The sequence below is a fragment of the Typopeltis vanoorti genome, chromosome 12, assembly GCF_054136105.1.
Source record: "Typopeltis vanoorti isolate ZY-2024b chromosome 12, IOZ_Tvanoo_1.0, whole genome shotgun sequence".
In the NCBI taxonomy this organism is placed as follows: domain Eukaryota; kingdom Metazoa; phylum Arthropoda; class Arachnida; order Uropygi; family Thelyphonidae; genus Typopeltis; species Typopeltis vanoorti.
Window position 1 is genome coordinate 111,813,506 of NC_143560.1, and position 21,217 is coordinate 111,834,722.

The following is a 21,217-nucleotide window of genomic DNA, read 5'->3' on the forward strand; positions in this document are numbered from 1 at the left end:
TTCAGACAGCTGTATAAAACAAACTACTTGATAGTATGACTTGCAATTTCACATGGATACTTATGACATATGTGCCGACTTAGGGGAAAAAAAAATCTTGCCGATAGTATTGCCATCTAAGGTAGAGGACAGGAACTTTTCCGACCACCCTCGTGCTGTATTCTCGGTGAGATTTTACAAGATTCTGAGTACCTCTGGTTCATCTACTGATGTCCTCACATTTGTTTTCGTCACATCAGTCAGTCTGTTATCTTCACCTAAAAGATGCTCCTTAGAACATAGTTCACTCAGCAATTCAGTTATTTCTGATGCTGATGCTTTACTACCTGATTCATTAAAGTTGTCTTGCCACTCATTCTTCTTATGACTTGACACATAGTGAAAGGAACCAAGAATTTCATTTGGCACGTTCAGCTAATAACCTTGTACCATTGAGTTTTGCTTTCTTTACCCCTCCTAGTCACTCTTTCTAGCCTGTGTGTTATGTGCAGTTCATGAACTTGCTTATCATACTTCTCATGTTCCTTCTACTTTCTTTCTTTTTGTGGAGATTCTGCTTAAATAATGTTACTCATCTGTGTAATTAGCACAGGAGGGCCTCAATGACTCAGTTGGCAACAACAGAACACTTTAGTCAGAAAGACTTAATTTAAATCTCATTTAGAATGTGAAGGATCTTTATAAGTGTTTTTCAACTGAATGGAATTTATCTGGTCTCATATGGAAGTGGCAGGTTTTCTCCTCCTGGGAACTTGATATTATTATCCTGTAAAACAGAAAACTGGATAGAGAATACAAATCATTTATAGACAAAAAAAAATACAGTGATCTTTCATTTATCCAACTTTCAAATAAATCCTCATTCAACTCAACCCTTGAATGAGTTACTGTATATCAACTGATTTTGGGTACAGCACCATGCAAGTATACCTTCACTTAGCCAATCCCTCAATTATCTAACCTACAAAACTCATTTCCTGATGCAGTTGGATAATTGAAGTATAATATATAGTATAATCTGTATATGAGTATCAGAGCCATGATATTATCATATGTAAATGTAATTACTCCCACAAAATTTATCTTTAATTAAGAGAATGCAATCTGATATTGTTTCACTCAAATACTTCTCTTGATCATTTCCCATACTATGTTAATGCCTTTCCCTTGTAGTTTATGATGACATGGTACTCTTCTTCCAAGCTGTTTTATAAGTTTGTTGTAATCATCTGCTCTGAAGTTACATGTGCATCCCATCTTAAGTGATTATCTTAATTATAGGTAAATGCTGTGTTGCTATTAGCAGATCCAACAGACTGAAACCTCACGTGGTGTTTTAGATAATTATTTATTGGTAGTTCCATAAATGATATTTCCTTCTTCATTTGCATCTGTTTCTTCTTATGATTTATGTCACCATGGTTAAAATTTCCCATGATGATTACTAGGAAAATAGATGAAATGTTTTTGCTGAAACATATAATTTAAGTTTTGTTTTGCACCTCCAAGCCTGTATCAAATGAAATACCTTTCATGATCATGTTGCTCTTTTCCTTCCAAACTACCAAATATATTATGTCAATTCTTCTTTCATTGAACTGGTCATTGATTTGTGAGAATGGATTTATGAAAAATACTATTCAAATTAAAATAAAATAAAAAAAATAGGTTATGCTTAAATTACTGGAATCTTCAAATTAGAATGGTATTTAAAATGTTTTAAAAATTGCAAGAAGTAATGACTTTGTGATGATGACAAAAAACTTAATATAACCTATAAAAAATTAATGCAATGTAGGAGCGTAATTTTTTTGAAGTAATTCACTTTTCAACTTACAGGAGGACCTGGTAATCCTACTAATCCTGGTAATCCAGATGGTCCGGGTGGCCCTCCTGGTCCTGAATGTCCCTAAAACATACATATACACACAGAACTTTTAAATATTTCAAATTTGGTAGTGATTTACATGAAATAATAATACAGTATTATTAGGGAGTCATATAGTCAATTTTGACTATATAGTCATATAGTCAAAACTCACTATGAGGTATACTCTAATTACACCAGCCTTACACCTTTAACATGTTTCCTTAAATACATATTGATACTTAATTATTGTCAATACTGGTTGGTATGCAGTCTCTGTAACTCAGCTGGTTATGGTGATGCCCTTTGGCTGGAGAGACCTGGGTTCAAATAATCTGGTCCAGAACATGAAGATACTTTATCAAGGCTTTTCAATTGAAGGTGAGTTATCATTATTATTATTTAGGCCTCCAAGGATTCAAAAGACTCATCATGGGAGATCCTTCCTAGGAAATACAAGTCTCTCAAGACTCATCATGGGAGGCCCCTCTTAGGAAACACAAAGTCCATCCGTTCTTGCTCTCACCACTCTATCAGGCAATGCATTCCACGGTTCAACCACCCTCCGTGCAAAGAAACCACTCCAGTAATAAGGTGTGACACTTTTTGACTACTTGTATATGGAAATATGACTTCTGCATTACTTCAACCTTGGTTTCACTTGTGGGTCTGACTCTCACTGATGAGACCTCATTTTTTGTGTTTTAGTTTCAATTGGTCTTTTGGTCGTTCATCTATATGAGATTGGTGAAAAAGGAAGACTGATAGCCTTTGGCTATATGATGATATAAAAGAGCTGAGGCCTTTTCTCTATCTCTCATACTATCTATCTGTCTTTTCTTTTTCACCCCTCAATAAAGATCAAAACCAATCTGGGTAGTGCAGTGATGCACCCAGAGGGGGGGGCACCCCCAAAGGAAAAAAAAAACACTAGAAATTTTTCCAAAAATCTTTTCCTAATTAAGATTAATTTTTTTATTTATGTTGTGTCTTCTATTTCTATACTACTTATGAATTAGTGATCATTGCAGGTGCTCAGCCATAGGTCGTATGAGATGCATAGTGTGTATTCTCAAATCAACTACTCAACTCTCCACCCCAAGATTAAATCCTGAGTGCACTACTGGGGTAGTAGCCCTTCCTATAATGAATAGTATTATACATGTTTGTAAGGATATGTGCATTGCATTATGGGATACTAAGGCAATTAATGTGAAGTCTTTAATTGCCTTATATTAGTATATTACAAATACAAGCAGCCCAGATGCGATGTTACATGTTACTTCACGTACAAATTTTTTTATTTCATTACACTTGGATAAAGGTTTAAACCAAGAATATAATTTCTTGGCATCTTTAATTTATAGACTACAATGTGAGAGGTAGAATTCAGTCAAACTTGGAGACTGTATAAAAAGGATATGAAAAAAAAAACAGTCTGGATAGATTTTTTTCCCCTTTCCAGTTTTAAGGAAGTAGCAGAAGCTGAATGCATTGCAAGAAAATACAGTGAGTATGAAGATAGCAAATGACTAATGAACTTATGATGAGATGATAATATATTTTTCAATTAATGCAATACCTTCAACTGAGTACAGCAATCCCTCGATTAGTGTGCCTAATGTGTTCTTTAAAACAGGTGCATAACAAAGTAGTTTGGCAGGCATTTTGTTTCTTTTTTTCATACAACCGAGAGAATGACCCTATTCCCTCTTCTGCAAATTTTACTGCTTCTCTCTTCACTAAGATCAGCCTCTAAGCATTGCTGCTTAAAAACTTTGAGTGTACGAAAAATATTTTCAAACTGTTTCTGTGAAATCTGTTATGGCTGACTATCAGTGATTAAATTTTCTTCATATTCCTCATGATCTTCCCGCTGTGCATTAAAATTTAGCAGGTCGGAATATTAGTATATTAACTCAATTCTTCAGAATGAGATTTAATTAATTCTTGGAAGTTATCATTGAGGGGGAGGAAGAAACGAAGGACGTATGAATTGGTTGCCAACACGCGAAATCACATGCTTTATAGATAAAATTTCCCAACTGTTATACAAGCAAAATAGTTCCCACTTTAAAAACTACAATGATCATAAAAGAGAAGTTAATTTTCCGACGTGTAATAATAAACAACTCATCCCAGAAGACAGATTGATTACCCTATTATCGAAATGGATTCTCCTTTTTTGTGACATGCGGAGAAGTGTCAAAGAGTCTTGAATATGTGGGTGTACTATAGCAGACGACATAAATTTTGGCGGTAAAAATTTGGAACATAGTATACATGGAAGTAGTGTAGTATGGCATTAAAAATAACTTTATAACATGTTTTAAATCGGTAACTAAATTATTTCATTCTGGTGAGTGATTTTTTAAAATCATTAGCCATAAAAATGTATAGATAGAAAATTTTTAAAATCTATAACATTTATTTTTAAGATGTATATAGGCATACCAATCGAATTTGGGTATCGAAAAAAAATGATCACTAATCGAAAATGCACTAATTGAGGGATTACTGTATCACATTAAAAGTAGAGTAAGCACCTATGCTCTTAGTAATGTAAACTATTAAGAACTTCAATTCCTTAGAACAACTGTTTAGGTTTGTATCATTAAAAATGTTTATATATATATATATATATTTTTTTTTTTTTTTTTCTGAAGACTGAGTAAATTTGCCAAGTGCTGCCTTTATAGTCTTTTTTGTTTAAAATAAAAATTTCTATGAGCATTTAATAACTTTGGACAGTAGTGAAAACAGAATCTAACGAAAACAATAAGTATTCAATTGCTTTAAAGTAATTTTTTTATTTTCTTTATTTGTCCTATTATATTGATAGCAATTCTAATTACAAGCTTCAAGATGGTGGGTACATCATTGTATACTTCCGTTTTGCTATTTCTTTTTCATCCATTTAATAACACTTTTTACAATGTTCTGCAGCATGCAGATATTTTCAATAAGCTTTTCAAACAAGAGGAACAAAAATTTGTATGCATTTCAAATGTAAGTGCTATTAATTAATCAGAAATGTAAGGTTTCTGACAAAATTTTTGTGGATGCTATTTAGTATAAACAAAAGAACTTTTGGCACTCAAATTTATAAGCTTGATAGGTGCCATACACCATGAGGGCGCTTGTGCAATACAAGAAAGATCAATGCAAGTAAAACATCGAAATTACCAAATATAGATAACCCTGCATAATTTACTCAGCATTTTAGATATTAGATGAACTGTATGTGAACAGATGTATGAAACTTTTCTTTCAACAATAAACTAATATTTATTGCATAGTTGAATACAAGAATTTTTATCTTGCTTAGCTGGAATATATTTAACCCTTGAGTGGTGAATTTAAAATACATATTTCACCATGTGGCATATAAAAAATGCAAAAAAAAGTAGGAGGGTTGCTAAAAAGACTGTAGCACCTTTCTTCAAAAACTTGAAAGCAGATATAAATTTACGGCTTTACTATATTAAAATTTGAATGTATATATATATATATATATATATATATATATATACACACATATGGCATTAGCACTCAAAGGGTTAATGATAACTGCAAAGTATAATGTTGATCGAGAGACTTTTATTTATCAAATTTTAGTTTGACTTATATTCAGTGCAGCAACATGCTACATGACATTTCTAAGCTGATCTTATGGGGTTCTAAATATGAATGATAGACTTATATGGATAAAAGAACTTATATTAAAAAAAAAATGTCTCCCAAACAGATATGAAAGATTGTACACTTATAGTATATCACTATCATGGGTCAGCTAAGGATTTTTGAATCATTTATTTTAAATTATATTTTTTAATTTTAAATTTACACCTTCAAGAAACCCTTCTCTAGAGAGGACAAGCAAAACATTTTCATACTACTTCAGACACTAATAATCTGGGTGGTGGTCTCACACTGGGTAATGGAATTCATCATCAACCTAAAGACAATCACAAATATCAATGATCACAGTGAGATTCAAACCTCAATTAACAAATCCACTCTCCTGGGTGGAGAGTGAATTTGTTAATCACTTGGCCAACCAGGCTGGAATATAACATGGATCATTTCAATTTGAATGGATTCAAAGTGAAGTGTCTTGAAAAAGATTGTTCAGGGAAAGCGTGGAAGTGAAGAGTCAGGATAACTAGAGTATTTAGGGAAGATGAAGACATCTTGGAGGTTATTTATTCATTTATTCTTATGGCAAAAGCAGTTACTACAGGTCAATGTCCAGACCTGAAGGCCAATCCAGGGCCTCATCTGTCAACTTGTGGATGTCCTGGAGGCCACCAGCATGAAATTGATGCCTTGGGGAATCATTCACAATATGAGTGATCGTCTGGGCGACCAGGGAAAACAGTCACAATAAGGGTAGTCGGATAGTCTCCATTTATGCAGTAGGTAGTCATATCTGCCCTGGTTAGTTCTGATCCTGTTAATATAGATGACCAAATCTTCCTAGTAAGGGCAAAACCAGGCTGCAGAGTGCAGGGATCTTCAACCAGGAAATCATTTGTTTGAAGATTGTTGGATGAGTGTTCTCTCTCTATCCACATGCCAGGTGTTGATAGAAAGGCAGCTGAAGAGAGTTCGTCCATGGACCAGAAAGAGTTTTGGGATTTTAGGCGAATACTAGGTGGATTTATGAGAGTCTGGTGCAGGGGCAGGATGCTCATTACTTTATTAAATACTTTAATCGAGGCTTGTCTTCTCCATATATTTGGTGGAGCAATGTTGGATAGGACAGGCAGCCAGGGGAGAGGGGGTGCTTCTCAGTGTCCCACTAATTGTGCACATGGTATAGTTTAGTTGGGTGTCTATTATAATGTTAGTGTGTGCACTTCTTTTCCAGACAGGGGCACAGTATTCTGCTGTGAATGCGAGGGCTAGTGCAGATGCAGACAACCTTAAGACATCAGCACCACAACCTCAGGTTGTTCCAGCAAGCCGTGAGATGATATTTTTTCTTATTTTAACTTTGTTGGACAGGTTGGTGATGTTTTCAATAAGCTTTTCAAAAAAGAGGAACAAAAACGTGTATGCATTTCAAATGTAAGTGCTATTAATTGATCAGAAATGCAAGGTTTCTGGCAAAGTTTTTGTGGATACTATTTAGTATAAACAAAAGAAACTTTTGGCAATGAAATTCATAAGCTTAATAGGTGCCAAACACCATGAGAGTGCTTGTGTAATATAAGAAAGATCAATGCAAGTAAAACATTGAAATTACCAAATATAGATTAGGCTTCTGTCCAGGCTCACTCCAAGGTATTTTGGCTCATGAGCCTCACTCCAAGGTGAGACTCATGTTCTACCATTTTGCCACAGAAAAAGAGGTTGAGGTGTCGATTCACTTCTGCATTGTTCAGGTAGAATGCTGTGGACACAGTTTTTGTTGGATTTGGCTTCAGGTAGTACACCTCCAGGATGTTCAGGTCTGTGTTCAAGGTTGTTTCCAGGTTTACAAAAGAGGTAGACTGGTATAGGATAGAGATCATCGGTGTATATATATTTGCTTGAGCTGGTATGTGGTAAGTCAGACATATAGATGTTAAATAGTAAAGAGGATAACACAGAGCCCTGCAGAAGACCATTGTGGAGGAATCTGGGTCTGCTCTTTTTTCCATCAACATGGACCCAGACTTTCTGTTGGAGAGAATGGATTCAAAAAGCTGAAAAGTTGTTTTGCACCTTATGATATTGCATGCTTTAGGAGGAGGCCCCTGATCTAGACTGTGTCATAAGCTGATGTTAGGTCAATGAAAGTGACTCCAGATTTAAGTTTCTTCTGGAAGCCTGCTTCAATCTGTGTTGTCAGGGCCAGGACTTAGTCACAGAACTTCTTCCTGGTCCAGCCAGCTTGTCCAATCGGGAGTGCTCTTTCAATGAGTGGGGAAATTCTTTTAAGAAGACTTCATTCAAAGAGCTTAATGGTGGAGCAAAGCTAGGAGATAGGTCATATTTTTTTGACATTATTTAGATCTTTCCCTGGTTTGGGCATAGCAATTATTTTGGCTTCCCACCACAGTTTTGGTAGTTTTCCAGTTGCTATAATATTTAAGAAAAGGGGGGGACAGCCATGTTTGACCTCGTTGGCTGAGATGTTTTAGAAACTCGGGGAGGATACCATACACTCCTGCAGCCTTGCCATTCTTGGTGAGTTTAGGGCTTCCTGCACCTCTTCAAGAGAAACTGGAGAAACTGTACAAGTTCAGGAAGCCATCTTCAGATTTTTTCTGATGGAAGATTGCACAGTTATTTTCTGGTAGAGCTGGGACTTATCTTGGAGGTTTTCAGTAAATGATTAGCCATTTGATCAGGAGTTATCTCTGGTGGTTTGTATGTTGTTGGTTCTGTCCCCTCTAATTTTTTCAGAAGTGACCAGCTTTTTCAGCAAGATTTGGCTAAGCCAAGTTCATTGATGGTTGAGATCCATCTTTCCTTTCTGTTTTTGTCAAGTGTTGCTATGAGCTTCTTAGCAATAGTTGGGCCTTCATTTTTTTCTTATTTGGATAAAAGTTCCTTGGTATCCCTACTCCAGCATGGGATGTATTATTTTCTGTAGCCTCTTAGGAATAGAGGCTTTGGCTGCAGTTTTGATTAGTTTGACAAATCTGGGATAGCAATTAAGGGTGGGTGGTATTGCTGTAATGATTTGCTCAATTTGCTTTACAAATACATTCCAGCTGGATCTGCAAAAGTTCCATCTAGCGATTAGTGTTCCACTGATGATTGGGATTGATGTACCTGTCTCTATTAGTGTAGGACAATGCTGGCTGTTAGGGAATCTGGTGAGGATGGTTCTGATTGTTGGCAGAGGGTGGTCTTTAGAGTGTTTAGAGACTATGCACAGATTGGGATGTAGGTTCTGTTCCATCTGACTGAGTGAAGAGTGCCTTCTTGCTTTGATCAACTACAATCAAAGCAAGAAGTACTTGCTTTGATTGCAGTAACAATCAAATTTGATTCTTGCTACTACAAATTTGATTGTAGTAGCAAGAAGTACTTGCTACGATCAAATACAGGTTTTTTTGTATCCATCCAGTTAACTAGATTATCACCATCTTGGTTGTTTGAGGAATACCCCCACATGGTGTGATGAGAGTTGAAGTCACCAACATAGATAGCAGGGTGAGGTGGCAGCTGGTCAATTTGGTCAGGCCAGGATTGTGATGGTGGTTTGTAGAAGTTGTAGATGGTGCTATTTTGAATTTTAATACCCATGGAGTATTATGCTTCAGGCATGTGTTGGGTTATGTCCTTGAGACCAGACTGGATGTAGGTTGCCAGGCCATGCTTCGGATGGGCAGTTATAAGACACAAGAATTAGGCCTGGGATCTTTAGTCTATTGAGAGCTGTGTCAGGTACGTGGGTTTCCTGACGAGCCAGGACATCAATCATTTTGTCTTTGGCTGTTTATCCGATGACTTCGGCTTTAGATTTAGATAGTCCTTCTATGTTTAAGGAAAAAATCTTGAGAGTGTTGTTTAGGGGACTAACTTTTTTTTCAAAGCTTGCCCTCCTCCACACAAACAAGCAATGAGGTCCTTGTTATTCCGGGCGATGATCAAGCCGGCATGAAGTTTTTTAAGTTGTGCTTTTATCATTGTTGCTGCAAGTGGTCCAGGAAGTTTGTACCTTTGGATGCATGGTTTGAGAACAATAGCTTCATGTTACCAGTGTTACATCTCTGGGGCTTCCTGACAGTACTGGCGAAGGAAGGGGGACACAGAGGTGAGTTAGTGGGAGAGTAATTACCTGATTATCCCACCAAAGTTAAGAACCTGGCAAGTAACATTCAGTAGAATGAGTGAGGTTGTGAGATGAACTGTATTCTAGATTAAGGGGCAAGGTTTTGCATCTGCTAGTTCAGATTGGTCAAAAATTATAGGCATTAGTAAAGCTTGGTTTACAGAGAAGGATAAATCACAGGGGGAGAGAGAGATAATGCTGGAGGAAGGTGTAACATTTCAAGAGAGGGCAGAGGAAATAGGATGGAGCAGGGCTTTTGCTAATGATAGCAGAAGAATTAAAGCTAAGCTAAATCTACATACAAGGGAAAATGTGGATGACATATATTAGCAATTATAATTATTATGGGGGATTTCAACAATGGAGATATAGATTGTTAGGAAGAACAGTCATAAGGATGGGAGGGAGAGAAGAAAATGGAATTTAATTTGCACAGCTGCTAAGAGATGATTACCTGAGAAAACACATAATGGAGAGGACTTGAGGTTCAGGAGTACTTGATCTGGTGGTAGCAAGGAAGGGGGGGGGGAAGCAATCATTCAGCACAGCCCTGACTTGGGAGATTGCCAAACAAAGAATTTGCTGTTAAAAAAGGTTATATGTACATGTACAAAGCATGTGACTGACAAGGTGATATTTTCATCTATAATAATGTATAGTAGGCTGATATCTATTTGTAGTGATTCAGCTAACCTCATCATAGAATCATAACCTATGAAACCATGAATGTAAACAAGAATTTCTTATCAAGTATAAAAATAAGAATGTTTATCTACCTTAGATGAAAAAACTTTTTTTTTGTATTTTCAATACACTATTTAAGTTCCTGAAATAATTTTGTTTTTTATAAGGTACTGAAATAATTATTAATAAATTATAATTAAAATTCACTTGTTACTGCATATACTGCACATACACACATATGTAGTTTATCGTTATGTATTTAAAAAATAAGCAATTATATTTTATTAAGATGCTTACAGGTGGACCAACAGGACCTCTACTACCTTCCAGTCCTCGTGGTCCTCTGTCTCCCTGATCACCCTGAAAGAACAAAATAAATAAAAATATATTTTAACGAATTATTTGTTTTAATACTCTGTATGTCAGTATATTAGTTGCACACAAGAAAACAGAAATTATCTTACCCTTCCCTATCAGAAGTACCATGTATACTCCTGAGATATTTTTTTATGAAAGCTCTGGTTGGTCTTTTCAACCACTCATCTTAAAACGACAGCCTCCATAGCTCAGTCGGTATAGATGAAGCCCTTTGGTCAGAAAGACCTGGGTTCAATCCATCCATGACCGCAAGGAACCTTTATCTGGTCTCTTTCGACTAAAGGTGAGTTAGCTGGTCTCATACAGAAACCGGCCTCGTGAGCACGCACACACACACAGATTTACAGCCATAAATATTTATATTATATGGAAAAGATGGGATCCTCACCACATGTCATTATGCCTGTAGTTAACCATGAGTCACATCATGGTAGTCAACCTCCTTGATAAGAGAAGGCAAATGAATGGGGAATCTTAAAACACAATTTGTTTTTATTATCATTTAACAGACCTCTACAAAGTCAAAAGATGCATCACAAGAGGTTGAACTCAATCAGTATATACTGAATTTTTAAGCTTATTTTGCATCTCACACTTACAAAACCGTCTGATGATGATTTCACTTGCTTATAAGTCTCCCAATTCAAGTATTTATAACAAGGCTCAATGTCCAAAATCACCAGAAGAAAATAATTAATTTATCCAACTATATTTTGCTGGATATCTAACCAATATCTTCAGAGCACAAATTACAACTGTGGTAAACATACTACACTCAATTACATTATAGGGACCAGATAAAAAAGAATATTAATTTTGAGAAGTCAGGCTAAATGTAATCTTAGAAAGATTGTTTTTGGTAAGTTAATGCAGCCATAATTGTTGAGGCTAGGTGAGTGCTTTATAGTAAATTCTAAAATTAGTCTGATAGATCTCTTGTAGCATGATATGCAGCAGATGTTGCCTTCCATTTAATCACATGTGAGAGAATATCCAGATCATGATCTGGATATTCCCTTGGGTTAGCCCAAAAGGAATGCCTCCAAGATTACACTTCCCCAAAACTTTTAATTTTGTCTTGTCTGCATTAGCAGTTAATCCATTGATCTTGCTGAATTTTTTCCAAAATACCATAATAAAGATGTATATGGAATCATTATCCCTCAAAGTGCCTACTCCATCATTGGCATATGCTAATACCTTATTTTCTTTCATAGTTGAAGAAACTGTTATTCTTGCTTGATTCCTTTTTGAATTTTGACTGGGTCTGATAGGAACCCATGAACTAGAAGGCAGGTAGTTGAATTGTCATAGGCTCCTTTAATAACAGATAGCATCTTTTTACCACACCAATTTGCTGGAGGATGTGGAGCAGAAAGGATCCTGGATATTATCAAATGCTTGAGTACTGACAGGTCTACTGACAGCACTATCACTGGCTGCTTTATCGTATTAACTAAATGGAGTAGAATCACGTAGCAAAAACAGATTAAATTTAAACTGCCCAGTCTGAAACTCCATACACCTGTGTATACTTTTAATTATGTATCTCATTCCCACTTTCAGCCTGTTATTGATGATGCAGAAAAATATCTTATATCAGTATTTGATAGAGAAATAGGTCTCCAGCTGCTGATTAAGGTGTGATCTCTATTAGGTTTTTGAATGAGGATGATACAGATTGCTACAAATTCACTTGGGATGTGTCCTGATAAGAGAAAGAAATTATACAGTATAAGTAGAATGGAAAGAATAAAATCCCAGGTCTTGCAGTAAAGTTTCTCTAGACCATCAGGTCCTGGGGATTTTCTTGTCTGACATTCTTTATAGGCTGTGGTAACTTCAGATGCTGTAATGGGTCTGTCAATCCTATCGTGGATATGAACAAGAAAGCCATTAATGTTCCGAGAGTTATAATTTGCAATAGTATTATTGTCTTCAGATTTTTGTAGTATTTTTGAAAGGAGTCAAGGATGTCTTGAGTGGTGGACATGTCTTCACCAATAATGCAGATTTGAGTGATAGTCCTTTCTTTATGGAATTTAGTGAATTGTCTATTGAAGAATCCAGCTGAAGGGCTATCTGCTAAGTCAGTGATTCTTAACTGTGGGGCCACAGAAAATTTATAGAACGTTTCTAGTTTTTAAAATTTTGAAATCTCTTAAAATAATTATTTTTTGCTCTTTATTTTACTTTGTTTCAAACATATCGTTTTGTATCAGTAATCTAAATTATGCAGTTTAATGCAGTAGTTTCTTTTGTGGTGGTGCCACAAGTAGACTTTTCACTGCTGGCAACACGACAAATCATGACATCTGCCTACTGGATGTGTGAACGTGTAATAGAAGTGATTCTCTGAAGTTTTAAACAATATTAGTAAGAATGCATAGAAAGTAAGAATGCATACTTAACAATGTTCTGTTGTTAAGTGCTACTTCAGTGCAATCACTTTTCGAAACTTCAGAGTAAACAAAGAACATCATTTGTTTTTTTAAATATAAATACAGTAAAGTTTTTACAGTATTTAAGCAAAGTTGATTTCTGTTTTTTTTTTTTTTTTTGTCATTATGATCAGTAAGTAAAACCACTATTTAAAAAAAAAAAGTTTAATTATTATTATGTTACTACGAACTACGGGGCTGGGAAAATATTTTAGGATACTTAGGGGGCTGTGACTACTAAAAGGTTAAGAACCACTGTGCTAAGTGGTTCTTAACCTTTTAAAATGACATTTTAAAATTTCCTTCTTCTAATTGTTTCTGCCTTTCTACTTCTATCTATATGTTAATGTTTCTAATGATGCTGTTGCATTCTATACGATGGTGTTGGTTTGCTACAAACCAGCTTCTCTCTTTATACAGGTCTTTCAACTTTCTTTTTTTGAGGTTCAATCATATTCTGTTTTACTGCTTGTTTTAATTTTAGCCACTATTTCCATGGTCCAGAACTGATCACTACTTGTTCTATGCAGCAGAATTTAAGCAGAACTGGATAATATCTGATATGTTGATGTCAAAAGTGTATATGTAGATGTAATGGGAACTGTATAAATACGGCTCCAATTCCTGTAAGAATTTTCATCTAACTGTTCCATTCGCTGGCATAAACATTAGAAACCTTGTTACAAATCCACAGTATTTCCAGTCAGTTGTCAAGATTCTCCCTTCAGCAGCCCTTTGAATATTACAGAATGACCCAAGGTGGGGGGGGGGGGTTAAGAATAAGAACTCCCATTCCAGCCCTGTTAAATCTTCCAAAGCTCCAATAAGAAAGAAGTAGCTATCTATATGTTAAAATTTATATCTGCAGAAGTATGTTTCTTGAAGAAACAAAAAGTTGATACTTTTTGTTTCTTCAAGAACGCATTAATCCCCCGATTAATACGTTTTTGATTAGTGCGCCTATATACATCTTAAAAATAAATGTTACAGATTTTAAAAATTTTCTATCTATACATTTTTATGGCTAACTATTTTAAAAAATCACTCAACAGAATGAAATAATGTAGTTACCTATTTAAAACATTTTACAAAGTTATTTTTAATGGCCTACTACACTACTTCCATGTACACTATGTATACCATGTTACAAAATGTACCGCCAATATTTATGTCACCTGCTATAGTATGCCCATTGATTCGAGACCCTTTGACACTTCTGAATATGTCACAAAGAGGAGAATCCATTTCAATAATAGGGTAATCAATCAGTGTTCTGGAATGAGTTGCTTATTATTACACGTCAGAAATTTAACTTCTCTTTTATGATCATTGTAGTTTTTAAAGTGGTAACTATTTTGCTTGTATAACAGTTGGGGAAATGTTATCTATAAAGCACGTGATTTCACGTGTTGGCAGCTGATTTGTACATCCTTAATTTCTTTCTCCCCTTCAGTATGAATCGACTATTCTTGGCACCAAGACAAGCGAAGCTGTACAAAAGTGTGGGCATACTATAATTACATAGTGCTTTGATGGTCGTATCTCGTGCATCCTTTGCAATGTTATATGAGTGTGTTTTCCTTACTTTTTTTATTTTAAAGTATTTTCCCAAGCTTTAGTCACGAGTAAAAGAATTAGTGAGTAAAAAAGTGGATGTATGAAAAAGATTCAATGATGAAGAGAGAAGCAGTAAAATTTGCAGAAGAGTAGAAGAGGCAATAGGGCTACCGTCGGTTGTATGAAAAAAAGAAACAAAATGCCAGCCAAACTAGGTTAGCTCAATTCTTTGTTAAGAAGTAGAATAATAAAATTTATATTCTGAATATGTTTTATTGTCTTTCAGCTACAAAAATCATTATGGAGTCTAAATAATCTGATAAAAACATATGGTATGGAAATATCAACCGACAAAACAAAAGTCATGACCTTCAAAGGTGCTAATCCAATAAGAAACAAAATAGTAATAAACAACAAAATAATAGAGCAAGTAAATACATTCAAATATTTAGGTTGCACAATATCATATGAAAATGAAGCTGATATAGAACCAAAGATATCAAACTTTTTAAAATGTAACAGGCATTATAAATAAAATTTTTAAACCCAATTATGTACAAAAACACACACGAATAAAAATCTACAATACGGTAGCTAAACCAACCTTACTTTATGGCAATGAGATATGGACAATAAAAAAAAAGCAGATGAAAGAAGGATTGAATCATCTGAAATGAAATTTCTGTGCAGAATTGAAGGAGTCACAATAATGGACAAAATGAAAAGCAGCGAAATCAGAAAAAAAACTTGGAATTACAACCTCCCTAAATTAAACAGTTATTTGCTATAGAGAAAAATGGAAAGAACACATACCAAGAATGAATAGAAGCAGAATACCTAAACAAATTCTAAATTACCACCCAAAAGGTACTCGATGCAGAGGAAGATCCTTAAAAAGATGGAATTGAGTCCGGAACAGGCTACTTGGCCTATAAACCTGGAAGGGAAGGAGAAGACGGAGTCTTTCAGCTTCATGGTTTTCCTTTAACTAGGCCCTGAGACATACCTTAATTCTTTTATTAAAAAAGTAAGGTTCAAAAAAAGAAATTTCAGGAACGCCACAATCCAAACAGCAGTCAAAACAGTGGACAGAAGATGGTTGTTCAGCACTTTCCTTCAACAGGAAAAGTCATTGCATCGGTGTTTTGGGATATTAAAGTCATTTTGTTTATTAATTATCTTGAAAAGGGTAAAACAATAGAAAGTGGATAAAAAGTGTGGCTATGGCAATTAAGAGGGGTGAAAGGATGGTGGGAATGAATGACTTGAGAGGCAATGTAAATCAAGTAGCGAGAGATCTGAGATTCTTGCTTGAGGTTGTACAAAAGAAAACACGGAGAGGAAAGATTATGTGTGTTGCCCAGGTATGATAGTGGTGAGCTGAGCAGAAGTGCAGTAATACTGAATAGCATAATAGCCAGAATGTGTCAGAAGAGAGGATTGGAATATGTAGATACTTGGAGGGCATTTGAGGACAGAACAGAACTGTGTGCAAGAGACTGCTTGCATTTGAATGAAGAAGGACAAAGGCATCTAAAGCAATTGCTGTTTTCTGAATGAGTTGGCATGTCAATGCAGGAAAACTAGAATTCCCAGAGTGGATGGTAGCAGGGGAGTGGTCTCTTGTGGGAATGGGTGCTTGGGAGAAGGTGGATGACATCAGGTAACACTGAGTCTAGTGGGGTCTAGAGGGAATATTGATATGTATAGAAGCAATGACATTTTTATACTGTATACTAATAACAGGAGTATCCAAAATAAAGGAGAAAAATTCATGGTGCTGATAGCATCAGCCTGGCCTAAGATTATTGGGATCTCTGAGATGTGGTTGACAGAAGACGATATAATAATAGGAATTGAAGTAGCAGGGTACAGCATCTTTCAGCAGGATAGGAAAGGAAAACGTGGTGGTGGGGTACTGCTTATGATAAGTGATGACTTATGTCTTCTAAGAGTGGAGGATTTGGAGAGCAATAGCACAAGTGGTTTTGAAAGCATATGATGTAAGGTACAGGTCTGCAGGACAGGATATTTAGTGGAGTGTTGCTACAAACCAAGGAGCACAGAGGGTGGGGACAAGAAGATGTTTAGGCAGTTGAGCTTGGCAAGTGCAAGAAGAATGATTGTTATGGGAGATTTTAACTACAGCAGTATAAATTAGGGAGAGGAAAATGCATGTAGCAATAAGGGAATGGGATTTCTAGAATTCTTGAGGGACAAGTATCTTAGGCAACATGTAATAGGGAACAAGAGGTTCAAGAGGTTTGGATTTTGTCATAGCTCAGAAGAGCTGATAATAACTGAGATGACATCTCTCCCTCCAGTTTGAGAAAGTGACCATGTGGTTTTGACTTGGAAGATGAATAGACAAGCAGGAGTATCAAAGAAAAAGGAACATATGTGGAATTATAAGGCAAGTGATTATAATAGTCTTAGATATTAACTAGGGGCAGTTCCATGGAGGGCAGAATTGAAGGCCAGGATATCATTAGTGCTTGGGAAATTGTGAAGGAATATTTGTTAGCAGCAATAGTAAGCTGTATTCCATGAGTAAAGAAGTGGACACAATTTGGTGTGTAAAGTGGATGACAAACAATATCAAACAGGAACTGGAGTTGAAAAAGAGATTATGGAAGAGTTATAAGAAGAGGGGTGGAGATCAGATGCATGAAGAATATAAGATGCAGGCCAGGAGAGTGACTGGTATGGTGAGGAAGGCAAAACTGGAATATGAGAAGAGATTGGCACTAAAATCCAAAGAAAATCCTAGGGATTTTTTTAGCTGTGGCCAGTATTAAGAGAAATGATTGTGGAAGAATGACATTGTGGGATAAAAATGGGAATAGAGTGAACTGATGCAGAGGACATAGTGGCGTTGTTCAAAGAGTACTTTATTGGAGTATTTCATTCTGGAGAAGGTTTTAATACTAGAGGAATAGGGCAGGTTCAGGGTTTAGAGGTGCAAGAGGAGAGTGTATTTCAAATACTGAGTACTCTCGATGTCAGTAAAACTGTGGGACTGGATGGTATTTCACCACGGGTTTTGAGAGAATGTGCCAAAGAACCGACACCTGCATTGACCTGGCTCTTCAAAAAAAGTCTGGCTGTGGAAAAGGTACCCAAGGAATGGAAGGAAGGTAAGATAGTGCCATTGCACAAGGATGGTAGCAGACAGGAAGTGTTAATTATAGGCCAGTTTGTGTGTCATCAGTAGTTGTTAAGGTCTTGGAGAAATTAGTGAGAGACTATATGCAGCATTGGGCAGAAGAGGGTGATGTTATCTGTGAGATTCAACATGGATTTGTTAAGGGATGCCCAAGCTTTAGTAATATGATTGCCTTTTATAATAAAGTGACAAGAGCAGTTGATGAGGGAAATGCATATACTGCCATTTTTTTTTTTGATTTTGCAAAGGCATGTGATAGGGTGCCACATGATAAACTGATATTTAAGTTGCAGCACGTGGGTTTAAATGTCGGGTTAGTCACATAGATTCAGGATTGGCTGCCTGATAGGTATCAGAGAGTTGTGGATGGTGAGGCAATATCAAGAAAGCAGAAGGTTAAATGTGGGGTTCCACAGGGCTCAGTACTGGGACCTGTATTTTCAACCTTTATATCAATGACATTGTCAATGGATTGCAAGGGGATATTCAGTTGTTTGCAGATGATGTGAAGCTGGGAAGGGTTATCAGTAATAGTACAGATGTGGCAGCTCTGCAAGAGGATTTGAATAAACTAGACAGATGGGCAAATGAATGGGGTTGTTGGTTTAATGCAGCAAAATATAAATCTTGAAGTTTGGGATCCATCGATGTGGGGCTGCATACTCGACTGGAGGAGCTGTACTGGAGGAAGTAGGGGAGACAAGAGATCTTGATGACTGATAGAAGACTGAGCATATAGAACCAATCCCAGAGGACTGCTGCAATACTGAGAAGGATGCTGACTTGCAGAGATAAAAGAGTTATCATTCCATTGTATAAGACCCTGATCAGACCACATTTAGACTATTGTTCTCAAATTTGGTGCTCAGGATTTGAAGGGGATAAATTAACTGTGGAAAGGGTACAGAGGTGTTCAAAAGATTCAACCACCCTCCACGCAAAGAAACCACTCCTCAACCCTCTTGCTCACAGCTTCCTTTTGTAACTTTCATCAGGACAATTCACCTGCCCACAAAGGTGTTTTCCCATTGTCAAAACACCTTTTGGATCTGCACTATGAATTATTGGAATATCCATCCTATTCCCAAGATTTAGCTCCCTCTGACTTCTCTCTCTCTTCCCAAAACTAAAACTCTTCCTTGCAGGTCAGAGTTTTTCTTCGAATCGGTGATTGCAGCCATAGAAGGGTATTTTGTAGATCTTACTAAGAGCACTACAGGGATGGGATAATGGCACTGGAGCATTGCTGGAATAAATGTATTAGTCTTAAGGGAGATTATATTGAAAAATAAAAATAATTTTGAAATTATAAATTTGTTTTTTCATTGTTAGGTCAAGAACTTTTCAGACTACCCTCGTAGTATTACAATTTTTATACAGGTTTTTCTTTTGCTGAAGTGTGTATAAATTTTTTTGACAGAGTATCTCTCTCTCTCTATATATATACATAGATAAATAGATAATGTAGTCAAGTAAGAATGAACACAATTAAAAATAAGCAAAGCTGAAGCATGCTATAGAATGCCACATGGTTTGGAAGTGGTGATAAGTTATAAAGTGGTATAACTTTACTCATCACATGTAAAGTGCCACAGATACATGAGATAACAGATTTATTGTAGTCTAAATGCTTATATGTTGGTTAGTCATAACTATTATTTTTCAGGAAATAACGAATACACATCAGAGTGACTTGATTAATGGCATATGAAGGAGTGCATAATGTTGCAATCTTATGAAAACAATGGGACCAGTCTAGTTGTGCTCTCATGATCACATTTTATTTGAATTCTGTCTTTTATTGTTATTTTTTTCTTAAGGAGTTTATCGACAAATCACGATATTTTCAGAAATAGTACATTTAAGATTTTTATCAACCTTTTCTGATTTCCTGGGAATCAATTCATGGAGAAGGGAAAGAAAAGGATCAAAATATGCTTCTTCAAATGAATCTCTTATAATGAAAAAAAGTGGTATGTACTTGTTTTGTACTTTATAATCATCTGCTTTTGTGATTATAAATGGTTATTAAAACAAAAGCAGATGATTTTCACAGTCAAGGATAATAGGAAATGAAAATTTTAATGCTGTGCAAATTCTAGTTAGGCTTTTCTTCTCCTCCTGCAATAAGGTATGAAATAAATATATTTCAGCAGATGTTCTAATGCCATGCACCTTGCTGTATAGTTATAATTAATGTATTTATTATAGTCAATGTCATTTATAATTAATCTACAAATTTATCCAAAAAAAGTGAGTAATGTGCTAACAGATGGCAAACATCTGGGTCAACACACTAACAAACTGCACTTAAACTCTGATAAAGTATAGGCAGAAAGCAAGACTATAGAAAAGAAAGCAGTTAATAAATTATGTGGTTAACTGCACAATTTCTTAAATGAAAATTATTATTATTATTATTGTTCCGGGCAACTCCAAGGAGTCGACAGACTCTTTGAAGGAATTAAAAAACGTTCTTGCATTTAAAAAATAAAAATGTTAAATATTGAAATCCTGACTGATTAACTAGAATCAAATTTTTTTCTCATCTTTCCTAACCTTAGGACCAGGTTTTCCAGGTAATCCATATTTTCCAGGATGACCAGTTTCTCCCTAAAAGAAAAGACATTTTAATATATACCAATCTATTTCTTCTAAGCAATAATGACAACAAATTGTTTTCTTAAAAATGAGAATGACAGCAGAAATGTTATTCATTTTGTGTGTGCGTGCACGCACGTGCACACACACACACACACACACACACACACACACACACACACACACACACACATATATATATATTTGGGGCGAATATTTATGGTGTGCTAGGTGTTCTGTGCTCATCCACAGAATAGCAATATCAGTGATATTATATTTTTTGCATTTATTCCTGTTAAAGACTCCCCTAATTGTTTCCAGACTTCGTGTGATTCCTAAAAGTAAATATAATATACTAATGCTTCATGAAGAGGACACTTTTTTGATGAGTAAACATTGCATCACATTCGCATAATAGCTCAGGTGTGAGTTCATAATACATATACCTTTGAGTCCTTTGAAATACATGTACAGATGGCGCAACAGGTCAAATTCTTAGTGGTCTAGTAGTTTTAAAACCGCTCAGAAGGCGAGGCAGGGCAAGCTCTGAGACAACAGCCTAGAGGCTGTTATTGGTTATTGTGTCAACCAATCCAATTGAATGTTGTCATTTGTCATGAACTGCTGTTTTTGTTTTCTGAGTTTCCTCTGTTTTGCATGCATGAAGTGTAAACTGACTTGGAAGGCAAGTTTTCACATATATAATGCAAACAAGTTTTTAATATATAATTTTCAATAAATTTATTACT

General features: G+C 35.7%; 1 protein-coding gene across 5 annotated transcripts in view; it reads right to left on the reverse strand.

The window, feature by feature from the left end:
* Window positions 1-21,217, reverse strand: part of LOC150101139 (uncharacterized) — a 916,744-nt gene that overhangs the window by 157,523 nt on the left and 738,004 nt on the right. For all 5 annotated transcript variants that reach the window (XM_090401523.1, XM_090401522.1, XM_090401520.1 and 2 more), the window contains 3 exons: window positions 20,427-20,480; window positions 10,623-10,685; window positions 1,838-1,909 (listed from right to left, as the gene is read on the reverse strand). In XM_090401523.1, coding sequence (XP_090257649.1) covers window positions 1,838-1,909; window positions 10,623-10,685; window positions 20,427-20,480 — 189 coding nt within the window. The remainder of the gene's footprint in view (window positions 1-1,837; window positions 1,910-10,622; window positions 10,686-20,426; window positions 20,481-21,217) is intronic.